General features: G+C 35.6%; 1 protein-coding gene across 1 annotated transcript in view; it reads left to right on the top strand.

Moving 5' to 3' along the window:
• LOC118197063 (uncharacterized) overlaps positions 1 to 24,347 on the top strand; it is a 153,888-nt gene that overhangs the window by 25,558 nt on the left and 103,983 nt on the right. The window contains exons 3-5 of the mRNA XM_085817858.1: positions 14,242 to 14,385; positions 17,638 to 19,086; positions 22,318 to 22,449. Coding sequence (XP_085673984.1) covers positions 14,242 to 14,385; positions 17,638 to 19,086; positions 22,318 to 22,449 — 1,725 coding nt within the window. The remainder of the gene's footprint in view (positions 1 to 14,241; positions 14,386 to 17,637; positions 19,087 to 22,317; positions 22,450 to 24,347) is intronic.

Raw genomic sequence — 24,347 nt, 5'->3', positions numbered from 1 at the left:
GATTTATTGTTAAAATTAACGTTATGAGTAATTAGGTGGCGGATTGTATCCTTCTGCGTTTCCGAAATTTTGGAGAATTTAAAGGCTTTCTCTATAGGGGCGATGATTTGAGGAATTGAAGGTTTAGATGTCTTTGAAAAGTTGAAATTATATTTTAATACTTTTAACTGATCCTCCGAAAGATTCCTATTGGAGATATTAACGATGGAGTTAACGTTTACAGTGGGAAGATCAGCTAGATAATTGGGACTATCCGACTGGTGTGTGAGTTTTTGGAATTTAGAAATGAGCACATTTTTATGCCGTTGACAAACGGTATCGGTTCTAGACCAGGATGTATGTTCAAATGAGGAAAAATTTTCAGTGGAATTAGCAATTTTTAAATGGAGGTAATATAATTCAAATTCAATTTTAGATAAACGTTTGCGTGTGTCCCTTATAATGTGACGAAGAAGTGCCAATTTGAATTTATGCAAAATTTTTGAAACGTGAACGGAAGCTTTAAGGCTACATTTCACATGTATAAATTTGGGAATGAAATTTTGATGTTTGCATTTAAGTAGAAACTGTAGATGATTCAAGAATTTCGTACGCTTCAGGCGTAACTTACAAAATCGGTTCCTGTCAGTGGACATATTGTGAAAAGGGCACAAGCAAGAAACAAGTGAACAAAAGAAATGTAATTCCGAAAGTCCAAACAAGTAATTACTTATAACATGAAAAAAACACCAATAAATAATGAAGACAATTTTCATCAACAAATGACAAAAACATTCCAAAAGGAGAGAAACATCCAATACTGAAAACCAATAGCCACGTGGAAAGAAGCAACGAAAGTCAAAATCGTGCACGTGGTAAACCGAAAAAATATAGAATTACCTCAAAAATGCCGGTTGATAGCATAAACCAAATCCGAAAAAATGATGGCCACGTGGAAAGAAGAATAAAATGGTGCACGTGGTAAAACAATAAACAGTAAAATATTCTCGAAAATGCCGGTTGATAGCAGAAACTAGACTAGAAGAGAAACACGCTAATGTGACAATCAAAATCGTAAAAAACAACCTTATATTTAGCGTAGGTATAATGAAACACTCAATCGATTTCGAGGGCAGCTAAAGGTCCCTCCTCATCAGGAGAAAGAAATACATAGAAAGAAGAAAATAGGAATCACAGAAACACGTGGTGCTTATCAGCACTGCACGTGGTTATAACTAGATTTTTAATCAGAGTTGCACTGGCCGCCTACTTTTACTGAGCCAGGCTGTCTGATCAATCATAAAGAATTATTAGCGAAGTTAAAATAGGGAGCGAGGGACAAATGCACATTACGCTCAAAATCTGAACTTCAAATAATGGAAAGCAACCACTGAACGGATTTTTATACCCTCTGGTAGTACCAAGTGCGAGGAGGTAACGCCATCTATCGGCAAAAATAATTGAATTAAGACAGTAGAATTTTAAAGGCATTAGGAAGGACTGGATTGGACTTCAAATCATTAACTAAACTTTCTAAATCTTTGTGAATGTGAAAAGCCTCAAGAAAATCCAATTCGCCTATGGAAGAAGCCTTTTGGATGATTTTTGCAGACCCAAAATCAAAATTATGGTTAAAAGTCCAGCTATGATACGCTATTGAAGACTTGTTAATTTCCCCTTTTTTGACATAAGATTCATGTTCCTTGATACGAAACTTCAACGCTCTTTTTGTTTGGCCAATATATCTTAAACCACAATGACATGATATAGTATAAATTCCCCAAGAATTCAAGACAGAAACGCAATCTTTTAGAATCGAAGGGTGAATTTTATTAATAGGGGAGAAACCGACTTGAAAATTGAATTTCTGGAGAATCCGTGCAATTTTATAGCTAACAGAAGGATAAAATGGAAGCACGACAAGGTCATTGATATTATTTCTAACAGTGGAATGTCTTCTTTGATGGGAATCTGAAAATTTTCTGACGGCTTTATCAATAATCACGGGAGAAAATCCACGGTCAATCGCAACTGCTCTCAAATAATTAAGTTCATTGGTAAGCAAAGATTCAGAGGAACAAACTTTTAGCGCGCGGAAAACATAATAGTAAAAAGAAGCCATTTTTTGCTTAACAGGGTGGCATGACTTGGCATGGGGTGGTAAACAAACTGCAAAGGGTTTACGGTACACAGTGGTGCTAAAATCGGTTTCATTGCGGATTATAAGAATATCGAGGAAGGGGAGGGAATTGTTGGATTCAATTTCAAGAGTGAATTGGATGGCTGGATCAATTGAATTCATAATAGATAGAATCTCGGATAAATCCTCTTTATAACCGTCAAAAAGTGCGAAAGTGTCGTCAACATACCGAATCCAAAGACGAAAAGATAATTTATCAAATAATTTCATCTCAAAATAGTGCATATAAATGTCAGCAAGTACCGGACTGAGAGGATTACCCATAGCCAATCCTTCAACTTGACGAAAATATGCATTTTGGAAAACAAAGTGGGTTTGACTTAGAGAAACTTTAGTAATCGAAACCAACTCATTAATTTCAGTATGTGTGAAGTGAAATTCCCGAAGCCTAGTTTCAAGACAATTTAGTGCTCCTTCGACCGGAACATTAGTAAACAATGATTTGACATCAAATGAAACCATAATGGAACGAAGTGGGGAAATATTTTTAAGTTTATCAATGACTTCAACAGAATTTTTTACAGTGTGAATATTGTTATCAAGTAGAGGAGAAAATCTGGAAACTAAATATTTGGCCAAAGGATATGAAGCAGTACCTATGTTGGAAACAATTGGTCGAAAAGGAATACCGGTTTTGTGGACTTTTGGAAGAGCATAAAGTCTAGCGCAATTAGTAATAGGTGGAATAAGTGATTCCTTCAACTGAGTTGGCAGAATGTGGGAAGATTTAATAGCACTTTTTACTTTCATGAGGTCCGAAGTTGAAGGATCTTTAGGGATCGAGCAGTATGGGCCTTCATTTATCAATTTAGAGACTCCAGTAATATATGTGTGTTTGTCCATAACAACGATCTGTCCGCCCTTATCAGCTTTAGAGGTAATGATATTAGTATCAGAATGAATTTCACGTAAGATCTCATTTTCCTTTTTGCTAAGATTAGAACCCAAAGATTTATTGTTAAAATTAACGTTATGAGTAATTAGGTGGCGGATTGTATCCTTCTGCGTTTCCGAAATTTTGGAGAATTTAAAGGCTTTCTCTATAGGGGCGATGATTTGAGGAATTGAAGGTTTAGATGTCTTTGAAAAGTTGAAATTATATTTTAATACTTTTAACTGATCCTCCGAAAGATTCCTATTGGAGATATTAACGATGGAGTTAACGTTTACAGTGGGAAGATCAGCTAGATAATTGGGACTATCCGACTGGTGTGTGAGTTTTTGGAATTTAGAAATGAGCACATTTTTATGCCGTTGACAAACGGTATCGGTTCTAGACCAGGATGTATGTTCAAATGAGGAAAAATTTTCAGTGGAATTAGCAATTTTTAAATGGAGGTAATATAATTCAAATTCAATTTTAGATAAACGTTTGCGTGTGTCCCTTATAATGTGACGAAGAAGTGCCAATTTGAATTTATGCAAAATTTTTGAAACGTGAACGGAAGCTTTAAGGCTACATTTCACATGTATAAATTTGGGAATGAAATTTTGATGTTTGCATTTAAGTAGAAACTGTAGATGATTCAAGAATTTCGTACGCTTCAGGCGTAACTTACAAAATCGGTTCCTGTCAGTGGACATATTGTGAAAAGGGCACAAGCAAGAAACAAGTGAACAAAAGAAATGTAATTCCGAAAGTCCAAACAAGTAATTACTTATAACATGAAAAAAACACCAATAAATAATGAAGACAATTTTCATCAACAAATGACAAAAACATTCCAAAAGGAGAGAAACATCCAATACTGAAAACCAATAGCCACGTGGAAAGAAGCAACGAAAGTCAAAATCGTGCACGTGGTAAACCGAAAAAATATAGAATTACCTCGAAAATGCCGGTTGATAGCATAAACCAAATCCGAAAAAATGATGGCCACGTGGAAAGAAGAATAAAATGGTGCACGTGGTAAAACAATAAACAGTAAAATATTCTCGAAAATGCCGGTTGATAGCACAAACTAGACTAGAAGAGAAACACGCTAATGTGACAATCAAAATCGTAAAAAACAACCTTATATTTAGCGTAGGTATAATGAAACACTCAATCGATTTCGAGGGCAGCTAAAGGTCCCTCCTCATCAGGAGAAAGAAATACATAGAAAGAAGAAAATAGGAATCACAGAAACACGTGGTGCTTATCAGCACTGCACGTGGTTATAACTAGATTTTTAATCAGAGTTGCACTGGCCGCCTACTTTTACTGAGCCAGGCTGTCTGATCAAGCATAAAGAATTATTAGCGAAGTTAAAATAGGGAGCGAGGGACAAATGCACATTACGCTCAAAATCTGAACTTCAAATAATGGAAAGCAACCACTGAACGGATTTTTATACCCTCTGGTAGTACCAAGTGCGAGGAGGTAACGCCATCTATCCGCAAAAATAATTGAATTAAGACAGTAGAATTTTAAAGGCATTAGGAAGGACTGGATTGGACTTCAAATCATTAACTAAACTTTCTAAATCTTTGTGAATGTGAAAAGCCTCAAGAAAATCCAATTCGCCTATGGAAGAAGCCTTTTGGATGATTTTTGCAGACCCAAAATCAAAATTATGGTTAAAAGTCCAGCTATGATACGCTATTGAAGACTTGTTAATTTCCCCTTTTTTGACATAAGATTCATGTTCCTTGATACGAAACTTCAACGCTCTTTTTGTTTGGCCAATATATCTTAAACCACACTGACATGATATACTATAAATTCCCCAAGAATTCAAGACAGAAACGCAATCTTTTAGAATCGAAGGGTGAATTTTATGAATAGGGGAGAAACCGACTTGAAAATTGAATTTCTGGAGAATCCGTGCAATTTTATATCTAACAGAAGGATAAAATGGAAGCACGACAAGGTCATTGATATTATTTCTTACAGTGGAATGTCTTCTTTGATGGGAATCTGAAAATTTTCTGACGGCTTTATCAATAATCACGGGAGAAAATGCACGGTCAATCGCAACTGCTCTCAAATAATTAAGTTCATTGGTAAGCAAAGATTCAGAGGAACAAACTTTTAGCGCGCGGAAAACATAATAGTAAAAAGAAGCCATTTTTTGCTTAACAGGGTGGCATGACTTGGCATAGGGTGGTAAACAAACTGCAAAGGGTTTACGGTACACAGTGGTGCTAAAATCTATGGACAAACACACATATATTACTGGAGTCTCTAAATTGATAAATGAAGGCCCATACTGCTCGATCCCTAAAGATCCTTCAACTTCGGACCTCATGAAAGTAAAAAGTGCTATTAAATCTTCCCACATTCTGCCAACTCAGTTGAAGAAATCACTTATTCCGCCTATTACTAATTGCGCTAGACTTTATGCTCTTCCAAAAGTCCACAAAACCGGTATTCCTTTTCGATTAATTGTTTCCAACATAGGTACTGCTTCATATCCTTTGGCCAAATATTTAGTTTCCAGATTTTCTCCTCTACTTGATAACAATATTCACACTGTAAAATATTCTGTTGAAGTCATTGATAAACTTAAAAATATTTCCCCACTTCGTTCCATTATGGTTTCATTTGATGTCAAATCATTGTTTACTAATGTTCCGGTCGAAGGAGCACTAAATTGTCTTGAAACTAGGCTTCGGGAATTTCACTTCACACATACTGAAATTAATGGGTTGGTTTCGCTTACTAAAGTTTCTCTAAGTCAAACCCACTTTGTTTTCCAAAATGCATATTTTCGTCAAGTTGAAGGATTGGCTATGGTTAATCCTCTCAGTCCGGTACTTGCTGACATTTATATGCACTATTTTGAGATGAAATTATTTGATAAATTATCTTTTCGTCTTTGGATTCGGTATGTTGACGACACTTTCGCACTTTTTGACGGTTATAAAGAGGATTTATCCGAGATTCTATCTATTATGAATTCAATTGATCCAGCCATCCAATTCACTCTTGAAATTGAATCCAACAATTCCCTCCCCTTCCACGATATTCTTATAATCCGCAATGAAACCGATTTTAGCACCACTGTGTACCGTAAACCCTTTGCAGGTAGTTTACCACCCCATGCCAAGTCATGCCACCCTGTTAAGCAAAAAATGGCTTCTTTTTACTATTATGTTTTCCGCGCGCGAAAAGTTTGTTCCTCTGAATCTTTGCTTACCAATGAACTATTACAATGAATGTAACGCCATCTATCGGCAAAAATAATTGAATTAAGACAGTAGAATTTTAAAGGCATTAGGAAGGACTGGATTGGACTTCAAATCATTAACTAAACTTTCTAAATCTTTGTGAATGTGAAAAGCCTCAAGAAAATCCAATTCGCCTATGGAAGAAGCCTTTTGGATGATTTTTGCAGACCCAAAATCAAAATTATGGTTAAAAGTCCAGCTATGATACGCTATATAAGACTTGTTAATTTCCCCTTTTTTGACATAAGATTCATGTTCCTTGATACGAAACTTCAACGCTCTTTTTGTTTGGCCAATATATCTTAAACCACACTGACATGATATACTATAAATTCCCCAAGAATTCAAGACAGAAACGCAATCTTTTAGAATCGAAGGGTGAATTTTATGAATAGGGGAGAAACCGACTTGAAAATTGAATTTCTGGAGAATCCGTGCAATTTTATATCTAACAGAAGGATAAAATGGAAGCACGACAAGGTCATTGATATTATTTCTTACAGTGGAATGTCTTCTTTGATGGGAATCTGAAAATTTTCTGACGGCTTTATCAATAATCACGGGAGAAAATGCACGGTCAATCGCAACTGCTCTCAAATAATTAAGTTCATTGGTAAGCAAAGATTCAGAGGAACAAACTTTTAGCGCGCGGAAAACATAATAGTAAAAAGAAGCCATTTTTTGCTTAACAGGGTGGCATGACTTGGCATAGGGTGGTAAACAAACTGCAAAGGGTTTACGGTACACAGTGGTGCTAAAATCTATGGACAAACACACATATATTACTGGAGTCTCTAAATTGATAAATGAAGGCCCATACTGCTCGATCCCTAAAGATCCTTCAACTTCGGACCTCATGAAAGTAAAAAGTGCTATTAAATCTTCCCACATTCTGCCAACTCAGTTGAAGAAATCACTTATTCCGCCTATTACTAATTGCGCTAGACTTTATGCTCTTCCAAAAGTCCACAAAACCGGTATTCCTTTTCGATTAATTGTTTCCAACATAGGTACTGCTTCATATTCTTTGGCCAAATATTTAGTTTCCAGATTTTCTCCTCTACTTGATAACAATATTCACACTGTAAAATATTCTGTTGAAGTCATTGATAAACTTAAAAATATTTCCCCACTTCGTTCCATTATGGTTTCATTTGATGTCAAATCATTGTTTACTAATGTTCCGGTCGAAGGAGCACTAAATTGTCTTGAAACTAGGCTTCGGGAATTTCACTTCACACATACTGAAATTAATGGGTTGGTTTCGCTTACTAAAGTTTCTCTAAGTCAAACCCACTTTGTTTTCCAAAATGCATATTTTCGTCAAGTTGAAGGATTGGCTATGGTTAATCCTCTCAGTCCGGTACTTGCTGACATTTATATGCACTATTTTGAGATGAAATTATTTGATAAATTATCTTTTCGTCTTTGGATTCGGTATGTTGACGACACTTTCGCACTTTTTGACGGTTATAAAGAGGATTTATCCGAGATTCTATCTATTATGAATTCAATTGATCCAGCCATCCAATTCACTCTTGAAATTGAATCCAACAATTCCCTCCCCTTCCACGATATTCTTATAATCCGCAATGAAACCGATTTTAGCACCACTGTGTACCGTAAACCCTTTGCAGGTAGTTTACCACCCCATGCCAAGTCATGCCACCCTGTTAAGCAAAAAATGGCTTCTTTTTACTATTATGTTTTCCGCGCGCGAAAAGTTTGTTCCTCTGAATCTTTGCTTACCAATGAACTATTACAATGAATGTAACGCCATCTATCGGCAAAAATAATTGAATTAAGACAGTAGAATTTTAAAGGCATTAGGAAGGACTGGATTGGACTTCAAATCATTAACTAAACTTTCTAAATCTTTGTGAATGTGAAAAGCCTCAAGAAAATCCAATTCGCCTATGGAAGAAGCCTTTTGGATGATTTTTGCAGACCCAAAATCAAAATTATGGTTAAAAGTCCAGCTATGATACGCTATTGAAGACTTGTTAATTTCCCCTTTTTTGACATAAGATTCATGTTCCTTGATACGAAACTTCAACGCTCTTTTTGTTTGGCCAATATATCTTAAACCACACTGACATGATATACTATAAATTCCCCAAGAATTCAAGACAGAAACGCAATCTTTTAGAATCGAAGGGTGAATTTTATGAATAGGGGAGAAACCGACTTGAAAATTGAATTTCTGGAGAATCCGTGCAATTTTATATCTAACAGAAGGATAAAATGGAAGCACGACAAGGTCATTGATATTATTTCTTACAGTGGAATGTCTTCTTTGATGGGAATCTGAAAATTTTCTGACGGCTTTATCAATAATCACGGGAGAAAATGCACGGTCAATCGCAACTGCTCTCAAATAATTAAGTTCATTGGTAAGCAAAGATTCAGAGGAACAAACTTTTAGCGCGCGGAAAACATAATAGTAAAAAGAAGCCATTTTTTGCTTAACAGGGTGGCATGACTTGGCATAGGGTGGTAAACAAACTGCAAAGGGTTTACGGTACACAGTGGAGCTAAAATCTATGGACAAACACACATATATTACTGGAGTCTCTAAATTGATAAATGAAGGCCCATACTGCTCGATCCCTAAAGATCCTTCAACTTCGAACCTCATGAAAGTAAAAAGTGCTATTAAATCTTCCCACATTCTGCCAACTCAGTTGAAGAAATCACTTATTCCGCCTATTACTAATTGCGCTAGACTTTATGCTCTTCCAAAAGTCCACAAAACCGGTATTCCTTTTCGACCAATTGTTTCCAATATAGGTACTGCTTCATATCCTCTGGCCAAATATTTAGTTTCCAGATTTTCTCCTCTACTTGATAACAATATTCACACTGTAAAAAATTCTGTTGAAGTCATTGATAAACTTAAAAATATTTCCCCACTTCGTTCCATTATGGTTTCATTTGATGTCAAATCATGCTTTACTAATGTTCCGGTCGAAGGAGCACTAAATTGTCTTGAAACTAGGCTTCGGGAATTTCACTTCACACATACTGAAATTAATGAGTTGGTTTCGCTTACTAAAGTTTCTCTAAGTCAAACCCACTTTGTTTTCCAAAATGCATATTTTCGTCAAGTTGAAGGATTGGCTATGTGTAATCCTCTCAGTCCGGTACTTGCTGACATTTATATGCACTATTTTGAGATGAAATTATTTGATAAATTATCTTTTCGTCTTTGGATTCGGTATGTTGACGACACTTTCGCACTTTTTGACGGTTATAAAGAGGATTTATCCGAAATTCTATCTATTATGAATTCAATTGATCCAGCCATCCAATTCACTCTTGAAATTGAATCCAACAATTCCCTCCTCTTCCTCGATATTCTTATAATCCGCAATGAAACCGATTTTAGCACCACTGTGTACCGTAAATCCTTTGCAGTTTGTTTACCACCCCATGCCAAGTCATGCCACCCTGTTAAGCAAAAAATGGCTTCTTTTTACTATTATGTTTTCCGCGCGCTAAAAGTTTGTTCCTCTGAATCTTTGCTTACCAATGAACTTAATTATTTGAGAGCAGTTGCGATTGACCGTGGATTTTCTCCCGTGATTATTGATAAAGCCTTCAGAAAATTTTCAGATTCCCATCAAAGAAGACATTCCACTGTTAGAAATAATATCAATGACCTTGTCGTGCTTCCATTTTATCCTTCTGTTAGCTATAAAATTGCACGGATTCTCCCGAAATTCAATTTTCAAGTCTGTTTTTTGCCTATTAATAAAATTCACCCTTCGATTCTAAAAGATTGCGTTTCTGTCTTGAATTCTTGGGGAATTTATAGTATATCATGTCATTGTGTTTTAAGATATATTGGCCAAACAAAAAGAGCGTTGAAGTTTCGTATCAAGGAACATGAATCTTATGTCAAAAAAGGGGAAATTAACAAGTCTTCAATAGCGTATCATAGCTGGACTTTTAACCATAATTTTGATTTAGGGTCTGCAAAAATCATCCAAAAGGCTTCTTCCATAGGCGAATTGGATTTTCTTGAGGCTTTTCACATTCACAAAGATTTAGAAAGTTTAGTTAATGATTTGAAGTCCAATCCAGTCCTTCCTAATGCCTTTAAAATTCTACAGTCTTAATTCAATTATTTTTGCCGATAGATGGCGTTACCTCCTCGCCCTTGGTACTACCAGAGGGTATAAAAATCCGTTCAGTGGTTGCTTTCCATTATTTGAAGTTCAGATTTTGAGCGTAATGTGCATTTGCCCCTCGCTCCCTATTTTAACTTCGCTAATAATTCTTTATGCTTGATCAGACAGCCTGGCTTAGTAAAAGTAGGCGGCCAGTGCAACTCTGATTAAAAATCTAGTTATAACCACGTGCAGTGCTGATAAGCACCACGTGTTTCTGTGATTCCTATTTTCTTCTTTCTATGTATTTCTTTCTCCTGATGAGGAGGGACCTTTAGCTGCCCTCGAAATCGATTGAGTGTTTCATTATACCTACGCTAAATATAAGGTTGTTTTTTACAATTTTGATTGTCACATTAGCGTGTTTCTCTTCTAGTCTAAATGATTGCAGTTTGAGAAAAATTGGATGATTTATACAGCTTCACAAAGTTAAGAAGTCAGTAACGCGTTTGTCCACCTCTGGCCCTTATGCAAGGCGTTATTTGGCTTGGCATCGATTGATAGATGTTGCGGATGTCCTCCTGAGGGATATCGTGCCAAATTCTGGCCAACTGGCGCGTTAGATCGTCAACATCCCGAGCTGGTTGGAAGGCCTTGCCCATAATGCTCCAAACGTGCTCAATAGGAGAGAGATCCGGCGACCTTGCTGACTAAGGTAATGTTCGACAAGCACTAAGGCAAGCAGTAGAAATATGTGCAGTGTGGGGGCAAGCATTATCTTGCTGAAATGTGAGACCAGGTTGGCGTGGCATGAAGGGCTACAGAACGGGCCTTAGAGCTTCGTCAACGTACCGCTGTGCTGTAAGGTTGTCACGGATGACAACCAAAGGAGTCCTACTATGAAATGAAATGGCACCCCAGGCAATCATTTCTGGTTGTCGGCCTGTCTGCCGGAAGAAGTTAGGTTGGTATCAAACCGCTGTCCGGGGCGTCTCCAGACTCGCCTTCGCTGGCCATCGGGGCTCAGTTCAAAGCGGGATTCATAACTGAAGACTATTCTACTCTAGTCAGATATATTCCAGTGTGAATGAGCCCGACACCACTGCAAACGGGCTTGACGTTCTACAGAGGTCAATCGTAGTCGGCGCAAGCGGCGTCGTGATCTCAGCCCCCTTTCTATGAGCCGTCTATGAATAGTCCTTGCGGTCACTGAAGCTCTAGTTGCACGTACAATCGATGATAATGATGCATCTGAGGCTGTGAGTGTCACTCTGACGATTGCTCGGTCTTCACGTTCTATCGTTTCTCTAGGCCTACCGCTTCCTTCTTGACGCTTTGTGCGGCCATGATTCAGCCGTTCCTGCCAACATCGTCTATTAGTGGCATCGCCCTTGCTCAAATGTCGAGTTATTCGACCAACCGGTTTCTTTGAGAACAACTACACGACCTCTCTAAAATTCTGACATCTGCGCATATCGTTCGCGCAGCTATATGCGAGGCATAGTTACTGTCTACCAGAGTACACGGAATGAAATTCGTGAAGAATTTATGACCTGGAATCGTAATTTTTCCTCTCAAATATCCTGCCAGTTGCGCAGATCAGATGCGCTGTAGCGACAACCCTTCATTCATTGGCAGCCAAAATGTAAAATTTTGCATTTTCCGTCGAAACCTGTATGCATATCAATTTGTGTCCAATTTGCTTTATATTTTGGTGCGTCGTGGTGCATTGTTTTTGTTTGTTTGTTTGTTTGTTTTTGTTTTGTTGTTGTTGTCTAAGAGTGTATAAAATTAGAACAAAAAATCTGATGATGATTTCTTTACTTCTCTACCTATAGATACCTGTGAATATTAAAACGAAATATAGAAATCTACGTACAAAATATAATATTAAAATACATTGGAGTAAGGCACATGTGGGTTCCATGATAATGAGAGGACTTACACACTGGCAAAAGAAGCCACACTTGGCAACAGTGAAGAAATTAAACTGCAGGGCGCTAGAAGAAATATTATTGGATTTTTATACAATAGTATATATGAAAAATGAAAAAATAATTGGGAATCCTCGGAGAAATAGAAAAATTATATGTGTAGGATACAGATTTATAAAGGAAGAAAGTGGTATAATGATAAAGATCTGAATCAGGATTTGACGGGAGATGGACGCTTTCCCGTGTACTTGAATAGATTTGCTTTGCGAGAAAACAATCTTTGTCAGCTATGTAGAGTAAGAGGAGGTGATAATGTTCACTTCGTTGAAAGCTGTGGCCTGATTGCTAGTATTAGAGGCAAAATGAAAATTGAATCTCCAAGATATCTTAAGGACTATAGTAAAATGCTGCTTTATTCCAGGTAAATAATGAATATTATCACAGAGATATTTGGCTGGAGTAGATATGTGAATGTATAAGGTATTTCTCCCACCTTCTTGGCATGCCTTCGTGGTGTGGTGATCTGCACGCTGGGCGTGTATTCCAGAGGTCTGCTGGTCGATTCCCGGCGAAGGCGGTTGCTAAATTTTCATCTTGCCTTCTTCCAAAAAATATACCTAATGTCTCTACAGTGGCGCTCGAACTAAAAGGGTGTTGGATGATGGTTCTCCACACCCAGGATTTGGCGATTGGGTTTCCTTAAAAACCATAGTTGCCCTTTAAAAGAGAGAGTATATAAGGTATTTTTCCCACCTACTTGGCCTGCCTTTGTGGTGGTCGGCACGCTGGGCGCGTATTCCAGAAGTCCGCGTTTCGATTCTCGGCGAAGGCGGCTGCTAATTTTTCATCTTGCCTTCTTCCAAAAAATAAATCTAATGTCTCTGCAAATGATATGTATCTGTTTTCTTTTCTTGATGTGTCGTTTTATTACATTCTTAACTGTTTATTCTTATTTTTTCTCAGTTCATTTTTGTCTTGTCGGGCTGGTCTCTAAACGCTTTATGGCTGAATCATTGGCCGGGGGGAGCTGGGGGCTTCGCTCTTTTAGTAACATTGTAATCATATGTAGACATTTTAAGCGCGAAGAAGTAATTCCATGCAAGAATACAACCCAACGAAGACTTTTATTAAAGTGGGCCGAGCACCCATAAATGTGTATTATTCATTGTCACGCACACTATAAAGAAACCAAAAACAGTTTTTGTTCAAAACATTTGTTTGTATTTGAAAGGGTGAACCTTCACCCTGAAATGTTTGGACATGGCGAAACAGATGAAATCTTACTTTTTAGAGAACGGTCGTCTGCCGGAGAGAGCGGAAATATTTAAAAGTAAACTTCAAAACTGCGTATCTGCATATCAAAGTAATTATAAAGGTTTGCAAAGCAAGAACAAACAATATCTAATGACAGATTTTTTAAAACCTAAACCTGCCGGAAGTGCAGTCGAACTTATCAATGAAACAAGCTTTATCGATGAAGCAATCCTTTCGAACAACTACAATAAGTAACGAGGAGGAATAAGTTTACTTCTTTTCGATTTTGACTTGAAATCGTAATCATTTTAGTTTTTATTTGATGTTGAATTTTATTTAAATTTTTTATGAGATTTTTTATAAATTAAAAAAAACTATTATAATTTACTACTTATAAATTAAAAAAATTATGAAAATATACAGCATAGAAGACACTCTTTCTATTTTTAGAACTGAATTCCAGTTTTTATATTAAGTTGGTGTCTCCTATAACGCAATTTCCGACAACGCGGTATTTTCAAGGAGCGTATCTACCGCGTTGTAGGAGGCCTAACTGTATTACTAGTTAAATGAACATAAAGGATACAATCTTATTAAATATTTTTTCCAGGCCCTTTTTCGGGACTGTTGGGGCAGAAGTATGGAATTCGTCCTGTAGCAATGGCCGGGGCTCTGATTGCCACTATTGGAATATCATCTTGTTACTTCACTACTTCTCTGAGGATAATCACTCTTCTCTTCGGAGTTGTTTTCGGTAACGTTGTTATATTTATTTTCATTCTATTCTTCCGGATCTGTAGAACTTTACCTTCAAAATATAAAAAGTCATTTCTCTCTCTTGAGGTTACTTTAAAATTTTAGAAATGCGAAAAATTATATTTATTTTTTTTTTTTTAATTTCTAATACTCAGATTTTCTCAGGAATGCAAAAGAAACCACGGAGAGAATACTTTTTGTAATAAAAGTACTGAGGAATTTTCTGATAAACAATAAAGTAATTGGAATATTACGAAAGGATACTGAAATGTAATACTTTTTATGTTAATGGAATGGTAAGTGACTTCTTTCAGGAATGAAGATTGCGTTAAGGACACTCCATTTAATTCCTTAGATTAAAGGACTATCATTCAAACTGTACGAGACTAACATACAGCAACAAAACAAAAATACATTTAACAAACGTTTTTTAAATTAGTTAAAAAAATTAATCTAATTTCATACATTGAAACAGGAAAGTTGTTGGGTAAATTAAATACTGATTTTCTTGTCAATAATCCAGAAAAAAATTATCAGATGTGAAATTTCTGATCGCCGAAAGCAAACTTTTTCACAAAATTTGACAGCATTTTGAAATTTTAGAAAGTCGCAAAACACCCCTCAAATATGTACGTATTTTCAGCTGTCTATTGACACCCATATGACAACTGATTTTTTCAAGATTATGCGTTTTTAAATGAGCAACGAAATTTGTAATTTTTTGCCTTATTAATATTAGTTCGTGTTGTCAAAACAAAGTGTAATTCTTATGTGAATCGTTAAAACGTGTAAGCAAATGCTGCCTGAAAACAAATATTTAATAATCATCAATAATAAATAAAATTAGTAAAAAACCATACAAATTAAGATTACGCATGTATTTATGCATATATTTTTTATGTTTTCATTCCGAAATTAAACTATGCGGAGCTCGAAAAACAGCATTTGGAAATTTTATAAAAGTCGCAAAATAGAGCTGTCTCGTGAAATATCATTAATTTCTAGTTTTTTTTAAAGCTGTTGTCTAATTTTTTGGCAGCTAAATGTTTACTATTGTGTATTTTTAGATAAGCGGATTTGGAAGAATCCTAATACGAAATATCTTTCTATTAGAAAACTACAGATTTTTCTTTTGATACACTAGCTCTTATAGTCACCTGCCATTACAACACTACTATTTAGATGTATATTTAATATTTGCATTTCTTTTTTTCTTTGCCTTATTTATTTTCTCACTGTTTAATTTTCTGTTATGATTTACAATAATCTTGTTACTGGCAACCTGCTTTTGTTTTACCATTGCGTTTGTGTGAATGGCAACAGTTGTTCATGTTTATATTTCAGTAGAATAACGTTCTTAGCCGCACTGCGCTGCAGGCAAGTTTTCTCTTAAATATTTCATGTTTTAGAATAGCAATAAAGTTTATTATACAAAGCTGATGCTTTTTAGTTCAAGGCAACTAACTACGCTGTTCCATACATGCGGTAAACCGTTAAGAAAAAACAAAGCTTCACTTGTACATCTAATTTACATTTTTTATTCACAACGTTTTTTACATAAATATATTCTTACCTCCCTCACAAGTACTTACGCATATTGAATACGTTAGAATTACCAAGTCTTATAAGAAGGTCAACATTTAAATTGTAGAAACATTGTACTTTCGAATGCATTTTTATGTAATTTAAATCTTAGGTCAGAGTACATCCTATTACTTCCCCTTTCTTTCTAACCTTGAGAAATTCTACTAACTGAGAATTTTAGATACATATTAAGAAAAAATAAAGGGGAGTAAGTCATAACTACATGATTTCCTGTATCAGTCATTTATCGGTGAATTTTAATCTCTAATAGAAGGCTAATATCTTTCTGAGATCTAACAAGATTTAAAGCACAAAAAAATAGAAGCTATGAAATTTGGTCTGCGTTTAAATAAAACTAAAAGCAACATAATAACACTACTACACTACAGAACCATACTAATGATTATAATGAAGCAAGAAATACACGATGAAGATCAATGTTAGAGTTTTTAATGATAGAAGGAATTTGTGAATGGTAAAAAAGTGCCTAGAATACCAGTAGGTTTTCGATGTATATTACAGGGAATAATGTTAATACCAGTAAAGCTGTATTTCTGGAAAACTGAATGATCATCAAGAAAGTTGCTAAGAAATCTTTTGAAGAAATGAACATTTTCCCAGATTATTCAGGATAAGTGGCTTTTATTGTGCATGAGGAAAATAGTTCTGCGCAGCATGTTTCCATTCCCCCTTTCCACACACACAAAGAAATCTACTGACGATTTGAACATTGAAATAAGGACCTACAGGAGGAGTTGGGACTATTCATCGACTTTGTTCTGTGACTTTCATCTGTTTCTAAAGTAAAGAAAGCAGCTTCGTAAACTTTGTATTAATCAATTGCTGGAGTGAATAATGGTACATTAGTACCCTGAAAGTCATATTAGTGAAACCTATGATTTTTCCTTTCGAAAAACAGACTGAAAGTTGGGAATGCTGCATTCTGCTAAGGGAAGAATTCTTCAAAAATATGTAAGTGTAGCTCTACATTACACTTTTCATTCATGTAAAAAGAATGTCAGTACTTTCTGAATGACCAACATAGGAACTAATATAATGTCTTAAAGGATCAGAAATTCTTGTCAGTACTTTCTGAATGACCAACATAGTAACTAATAATATCTTAAACGATCAGAAATTTTGTAGGAATGGCTATTCTGTATTCCAAACATACATGTCTTATTCCAGGGCGGTAAATGACTTAAATTTCAGACAAAGACACCATTAATACACATCCACATGGAAGCATGAGGCGGGCCTTGCATTATGGGCAACGTGCAAGTACTTGTTACCTATACGCCCTTGGGAAGGTCTGAAAGAAGAACCATTAATACACAAGAGTGATTATAAATAAAACCGAATCGGCCCAGTAGAACGGGAGATTTAGAACTGTATTTTATTTTTATTTTATTTATATATTTATTTATTTTGCGAGTGTATCACGGAATTCTATACATGCGATCTATTTTACCCTGAAACAAAGAGAAAAAAAAAAAAAAAAAAAAAAAAAAAAAACATTGCTCACTCTTCTTTTCTGGCGAGAGAGGACCTCAAAATCTTCTCCCATAAGGAAATTCCAGTTAATTGATTCAGATTTTTTGCGTTTAGTATTAATAATATATCTTTTATTATAAAATAATTTTTAATATCTTCTTTTTATTTGCAGGTATAGGTTATGGCCTTATCAGTACCCTTATGCCCGTCATAGTGAACTTTTATTTTCTGAATCTTAGAGCAACTGCGAATGGAATAGCCAATTCAGGCTCCTGCTTCGGATCTCTCATCTTGCCTCCCCTTTTTGAACTTCTTATCTCAACTTACGGTCTTTCTGGCTGTTTCCTTCTAACTGGTGGGATGGTCCTACATATTGCTATTGCAAGTGCACTACTCAGACCGCCACCATGGCTGGAAAGAAGTAGAAAGGAGACCAGATCTTTTCAGATTGCCTCTTTCTACCGAAAAGAAGCTATGAATCGAGATGTTTCTTGTCAACAAATGCGAGACGTTCCAGCATATAACAGCCATTCAGATATAATACGGACACCGACAAGTGTGGAAAATGGAACTAGGAGTCACGAAAAGAACAATTTATTTAGTTATTCCCTTAACGCTAAGATTTCTTCAGGCGCACAGTATGAAGCACAGCTTAATCAGACAGATCCAGATGATATTCTTGAACCAAAATCAGCAGAATGTGATGTATCAGAGAGCCTACATAATGAGCATCATAATTCATTAGAAAACATACCCTACAACCAAGCCGTCAGAACAAATAATATGTCTGAATGCAGAAATAAGGAATTCATACCAACAAAAGACATGTCATTGTTTCAAAATTTGACTACAAAATGCGAATTTGATGAAACTAAGCCATTAAATCAAAATATGGAAGCATTAATTTATCCTAATGAAAGGAAAGCTGTATTACGAAAAAGCTTGAGTCGGAAAGATAAAACTGTAAATTGTTCAAAGTTGCCTTCTTTAGATTCTGACAGCAATGGACATCAATATAATACATCAGATATTCGGCATGTGGAAATCCCTATGACGGATTCTAAGTACGAATGTTTGGAAGAAACTGAACGTGTAGAGTTTCTTTATAATGCTCGTGCGAACTGCCATATAAAATCGTCCTTCACTGTTTTAGACTCTTTCATCGCCATCCTCACCTGTCCAATGTTCTATGTTACTGCAGTGACAAATGTGAGTTTTTACTTTCTGTACCATATGTATGTCGTTATTATAGTCGATTACGCTCTGGATAGAAGTGTGCCGGAGGACAATACTAAGTACATAATTTTTGCTTTTTCTATATCTGACTTATTTGGCCGTTTATGTTTAGGTTGGATAACCGATCGACAATTTCTTAGAAGATCGCACTTTGTGATGGGATGCATGGCCATTATCGGACTAGTGTTCTTTTGCTTCCCTTTCGCCAACTCATATTGGTCGCTTATTGCCGCAAGTTGCTGCTATGGACTCCTTCTCGGCACCACGATGGTTGTCTTTCCCATACTTCTTGTAGATTTCCTGGGAACCGAATTACACGCAGTCGCCTACGGATGCATGTGCTTCATGAATGGAATAACCTCTTTTGCAAGACCTTTTTTGATTGGTAAAAATATTTCAAATTGCTTATTATCCTTAGCCGTTGATTATTTATCCATACATATGCGCGGCCTTAAGAGCTATCTTATCGAAAGATCTAAATAGCTATCTATATCATCACGCTTTATCTTTTTTTAATATTAAATTAATTCATATACTTCCGAAACGAAAATTTAAAATAGAAACAGGAAAGCAACTTAAAATGTTATCTCGTTAATAAAAATTAAATTAAAACCACACAAATTCATCCTCCTCCGTGGTTTGAATCCTGAAAAATCAATGAATATTTTTAAGTATGTCTGTCCGCCATAAAATCGCTTAAAACTACTGCCGAGCTGATAATCTTTTGAGGAGTTTGGAGGTAATGGAAGACCCTCGCATTCGTTTTCCCGGATTTTCTCCATCAAAACTGGGACATGACTTCCCTGATCTCGCAAGCGCAAAATCGGTCGCCTTCCGTGGCCGACGTTCTCGGTGATGAGACAACTAAATGACCGATAGGTACTGGCCATTTCCAACGAATGCAAGAACAGAATGAAGAAGCAACGTAGGTGCAAGTTCCCGGTCTTTCTAAACAACAACACTTCTTACGATGATCATGCATAGTTCCCACTAGTGAAATCTTCCATTGATGTAGTTACCTTAGAGACGTGATTTTTGATATCGGTGTTTACTCCGTTTAAACAACGTTTAAAAAAAATATTCGTCATTTTCAGGGTTGTTATCTAGAGAAATAGTCTCCATAAAAGAAAGTTTTTTTTTTTTTTTTTTTTTTTTTTTCATTGAAAAGCCTCACTGCTTCTGCCCCAATATTTTCAAGAAAGTGTTTTAAATAGTCTTATTCTTTGAAACTACCGTCTTTGCAGGAGACCAGAATTATCTGCAGCGTCGGGAAGTTTCCGTTGCAACATTATATGTTGACATGTTTTCTACCCTTTTTCATTCCTTACATTTATATAACTTAGCATACCAAATTCTGATATCTGCCTAAATACTAAGAAAATATAAGTTTCCATAATAATCGAGTAACGATGATTAGAGTTTCTTCAATACTGATTCTCCTAATATACCATTTAATTCGTATGCGACATTTGAAAACGTACTAATTTGTTGCAGTGGATTCAGCACCATAATACTGCAAGCTTTTGGTGAAAACATATTGCTCTCTTAAACAGAAGTAAACTAATTTACGTTATTTCTTTCATTCACGAATTAAGTTAAACAATTTAAACCATAGTTAACAGCTCAGAGAACTGGTATTATTTAGTATAATTAATTCTGTTAACATACTAAAACTATTGAATATTAAATGCATAGAACATTAAATGTGCTTGAATATTAAACACATAATTGTTGAGAGCAGTTCTATAGACTACGTTTAATACCGTAAAAGAATGTGCTAAATGAAAAAAATAACTTTGTCGAAAAGTGAATTTTAAATCATTGGATTGGAAAGCTGACCACTTGCAAAGACTTGATATAACCAACTAGTATTACAAAATGATACCGACCTCATTTTCTGCTGCGTATTTCGTAGTTGGCAGTACACTAGGCTAATGTGGAAGGGTCGTTCACTATAACAGTATACATATTTACGAAGATTTTCCCGTCAAAAAGTTGAATTAATGTAAGATTTAAAATTCTGTAATGCAAACTCATGAGATAATAGTCGAACTTTTAATTCATAGTAATTATCATTTACACTCTTAGAATCTTTGTTTTTTATTAATGGCGTTTCTAAAAGTACGGTGCCGCAACAAGTTTATGAAAATTTTTAGTTATTATTATAAAAACTTTTAAAAAAATATTATGAAATGTTTTAGAATAAAACGTAAAGTCCTATTATAATATACAGGGTTTCCCGTAAATGTTGCGACGAATGGGGAGGTAGGGCATATCATAAAGATTAAGAATTGCATAGGAACTCATGCGCGGAAATGTCAGGGGTATGTGGTAGCAGAGCTAGAAGATGGGAAAGGAAACAAGAGAGTGATTAATTTGAAACCTTTATTGTACATGAATACAAATAGTGTGCGACAGCTTGAATGTTACAACAGATGCTTGAAGCTCGCACCATCCGACGCCAAACATGCCTGACACTGGTGGGCCATTGATTGTCGGATATGTTCAAACACACCGAGAATTTCTTTGATTGTAGCAGCTGCGCAGACGCTGCTATAATCCATTTCAGACACAACAAGATCGTGATGATTGAAAACGCCATCCCTGTTGAATATGGCCTCATCCGTGAACAACACATAAGCTGGGAAGTTAAGATAAGACTTTCTTGCAGAAAACACTATGCGAAAGGGAAACGTTCAGGATAGTCATCCCGGAACCCTTTGGAGACGAAAGTCGTGGAAGGACTCGGCGTTCAAGGCGCGCTGGACACTGGTACAGGACATTCTTAACTGAGAGGTCAATTGTATGCTGGTCCTTGGTACGTATGCTGGTCCTTGGATTATGGTGTATGCTTGGTACGTATGTTGGTCCTTGGTCCTTCAGTACGTATGCTGGTCCTTGGATTACTCTCCACCGTATCCAACACACTTTCTTTCCTAACGACGGCGCGAGTTGATCGTAGCCTGCCATTTCTTAACGACCCGCAGTCGCACAAATTCTGATGCAGACATGCAAACAAACTGTGGTGTGGTTGATGCTTGTCAGGGAAACATTTCCGATAAATGCGTGCAGCGTCTCGTCCATTCCCCTCAGCTGTGCCGTACACTAAGTGCATGTCTGCAAGCTCTACGTTCGTATAGCGTTCCATGCTCTTCGTACGGTGTCTACCGCTCGAATGAGGCAATCCTCACTTTCCACTAGCACTCCTTCCGTACAGCCCCCCCCCCATGGCGGCCTACAGTGACATTTCTGGGCATGGGTTCCTATGTAATTCTTAATCTTTATGCTGTGCTCTACCTCCTCCAGAAGTTTAGTTTAGTTAATTAGTGAATAAAATTATTATTAGTGAATAAAATAAGTTCAAAGAAGAAGTAACAGAAAATAATTTTTTAATTTATTGAAAATTATTGTGGGGTTATGAAATTCGAAAGAGGTTAAGAATCAATCCTATGTTAAATGAATGAATTTGCACATGATTAACATTTATGTTTATATTTCTTGCTGAACTATAAGTAACATTTTTAATTAAGTTAAACATTATATGTAAATAAAATTTTTATTAATTTGTATTTTGATTGGATATGTACCATAACTTAAATTTTTATTTTTCTTAAAGGTTACTTTCGCGATACTCTTGGATCGTACAGCAATATGTTCTTCGTGTTGGGAATCATATCAGTGACTGCATCTTCACTCTGGCTTCTAGAAAAGTGCTTCATTCGCCAAAATGACAGCAAAGAGGGCCCATGAAGAAAACTCTCTTTTATTGTACAAGCAATTAAAAAAAGATGATAGTTTCTTCGTAAATTTGCTAGTTCGATCTGGAAATCTGAAGAGAAAAAAGAAAATAAGAATCATACTGTAAAAAGAGGTTTTTCTTTCATAAAAAATTCCTATATCACTTGACTTTTCTATTTTGTTAGTTCGAGGAAAAAACACTGAAATTCATCAGATTCCTTCAATACAGGATAAAAAAATAACTGGCTGCCATCAATTAGTAATACATTTGTGTGTCAAGTCTATTAACTGTGACATTTTGTAACAATATATAAAAAATACTAAAAAATACATGTAATACCGAATTGACTTCCCTCTCCATTATTTACCTATGCCCATATTCATAGGAGGATTACGTCATTCAAAATTCGATGGCTCTGTATACCGTTGTTTTATCACAATGCGAGAAATAGACATACATTTATGCAGATTAAAAAAAAAAACGCTTATTTGTTGTTGAGTTTTGTTTATTTTTAAACTTAATATTAGCTTATTTCCTTTCTATATCTCAGTATGTATGTATAAAAATATATATGAGCGATACGGATTGCTTGTCCCATTGCTTACGCAATGCTTTAATAAAAGAGCTTCACTTTTATTGTTCTTTCAGTTTTATATGAAATTCAACATAAGGTCGCACAGCAAAAATGTATTTTTATTTAGTCTTTATTGTTCTTGAGGATAAGCTAAGCGAAAGGACTCCGTACTAGAGAGACAGAAAGTCAGTGCACTGTAAATGTACAATAAAACGTTAAATGTATTATTATTCTTTTAATAAAAGCTTCATATAGCTTCACATAGTGAAAATAACTGTGTCTTATGTAGTAACATTCCATTCTTTCTTTCATTTGCTTTCTAGGAACATATCGTTCATACCTGATATCTGAAGCCTTTTGTTGTGCTAATTTATCGCCTTATTTTCTTAGAAATTCTTTGACGAACGTTGAGCGCAAATGTTCATATCGAAAAGCATTGGTTCAACAGTTTTAAACTCAAACTCGAAAATGCATAGAAGGAAAAGTGACAATATATTGGATTACCATTATATTGTCATCGAAGATAGATATATCCCTAAAACTTGAAATCTTTATACGATTTTAGTATGTTATGTTATGTAAAAGTGAGAGGGCCACCTAATATTTACGCTAAGTACGCAGGTATTAGCCCCACTCACTAACTATAAAACTAACAACATTCTGGCATCATTCCTCGAGTCGTGATGGAAAATGTGACTCCAGTGAGCACTATAAGTATTGCCACTGGAGGCGACATCAACGGTACTCTTTCCTTTCAGCGTTAAATTATCTCAAGTAAAAGGGATTAAATTACATGTTATACATTGCGAAATACATAACTGTGCAGGTGCATATTTTGAAGATGTGATCTATTGTAGTGGGTACAGGCAACATGTTTCCAGAACATTATGTATTGCATTAGAAACAGGCGGGAAGTTCCCACGTTACAAATCATTTTTGTAAACATAATCTGTTTACTATCAGAATTAATTAAGAATTATAAAATTGTTTACAAAGCTTACATTTAAGTACTGTTGTAAAGTTGTGCGGAAACTTTAACAGCTCAATTTTGACGATTCATTATGTGCTGTTACGTATGTTTTTGTGTTAATTGATTTTCAGAAATTAAATTATTGTCTAGCAGTACATTGTTATTTGTACGTAAAAATTGATCATGACATTATAAATTGAGGTGGCTAGAAGCAACTTATTTCTAGTATATAGATCAATTACACGATATATATCATTTACGTATATAGATCATTTACTACGATTTTAGTATAAAATTTGCCGTGGAAAGTTTTGATGATATGAACACAAGTTCAATAAAAGCATCTAATTTTTTTTCATTCAC

This window comes from Stegodyphus dumicola, chromosome 5 (genome assembly GCF_044657685.1).
Source record: "Stegodyphus dumicola isolate Sdum_Otavi_A_Nest chromosome 5, ASM4465768v1".
NCBI lineage: Eukaryota > Metazoa > Arthropoda > Arachnida > Araneae > Eresidae > Stegodyphus > Stegodyphus dumicola.
The sequence above is the reverse complement of the archived record's forward strand: the minus strand, read 5'-3'. Positions and strand labels throughout refer to the sequence as shown.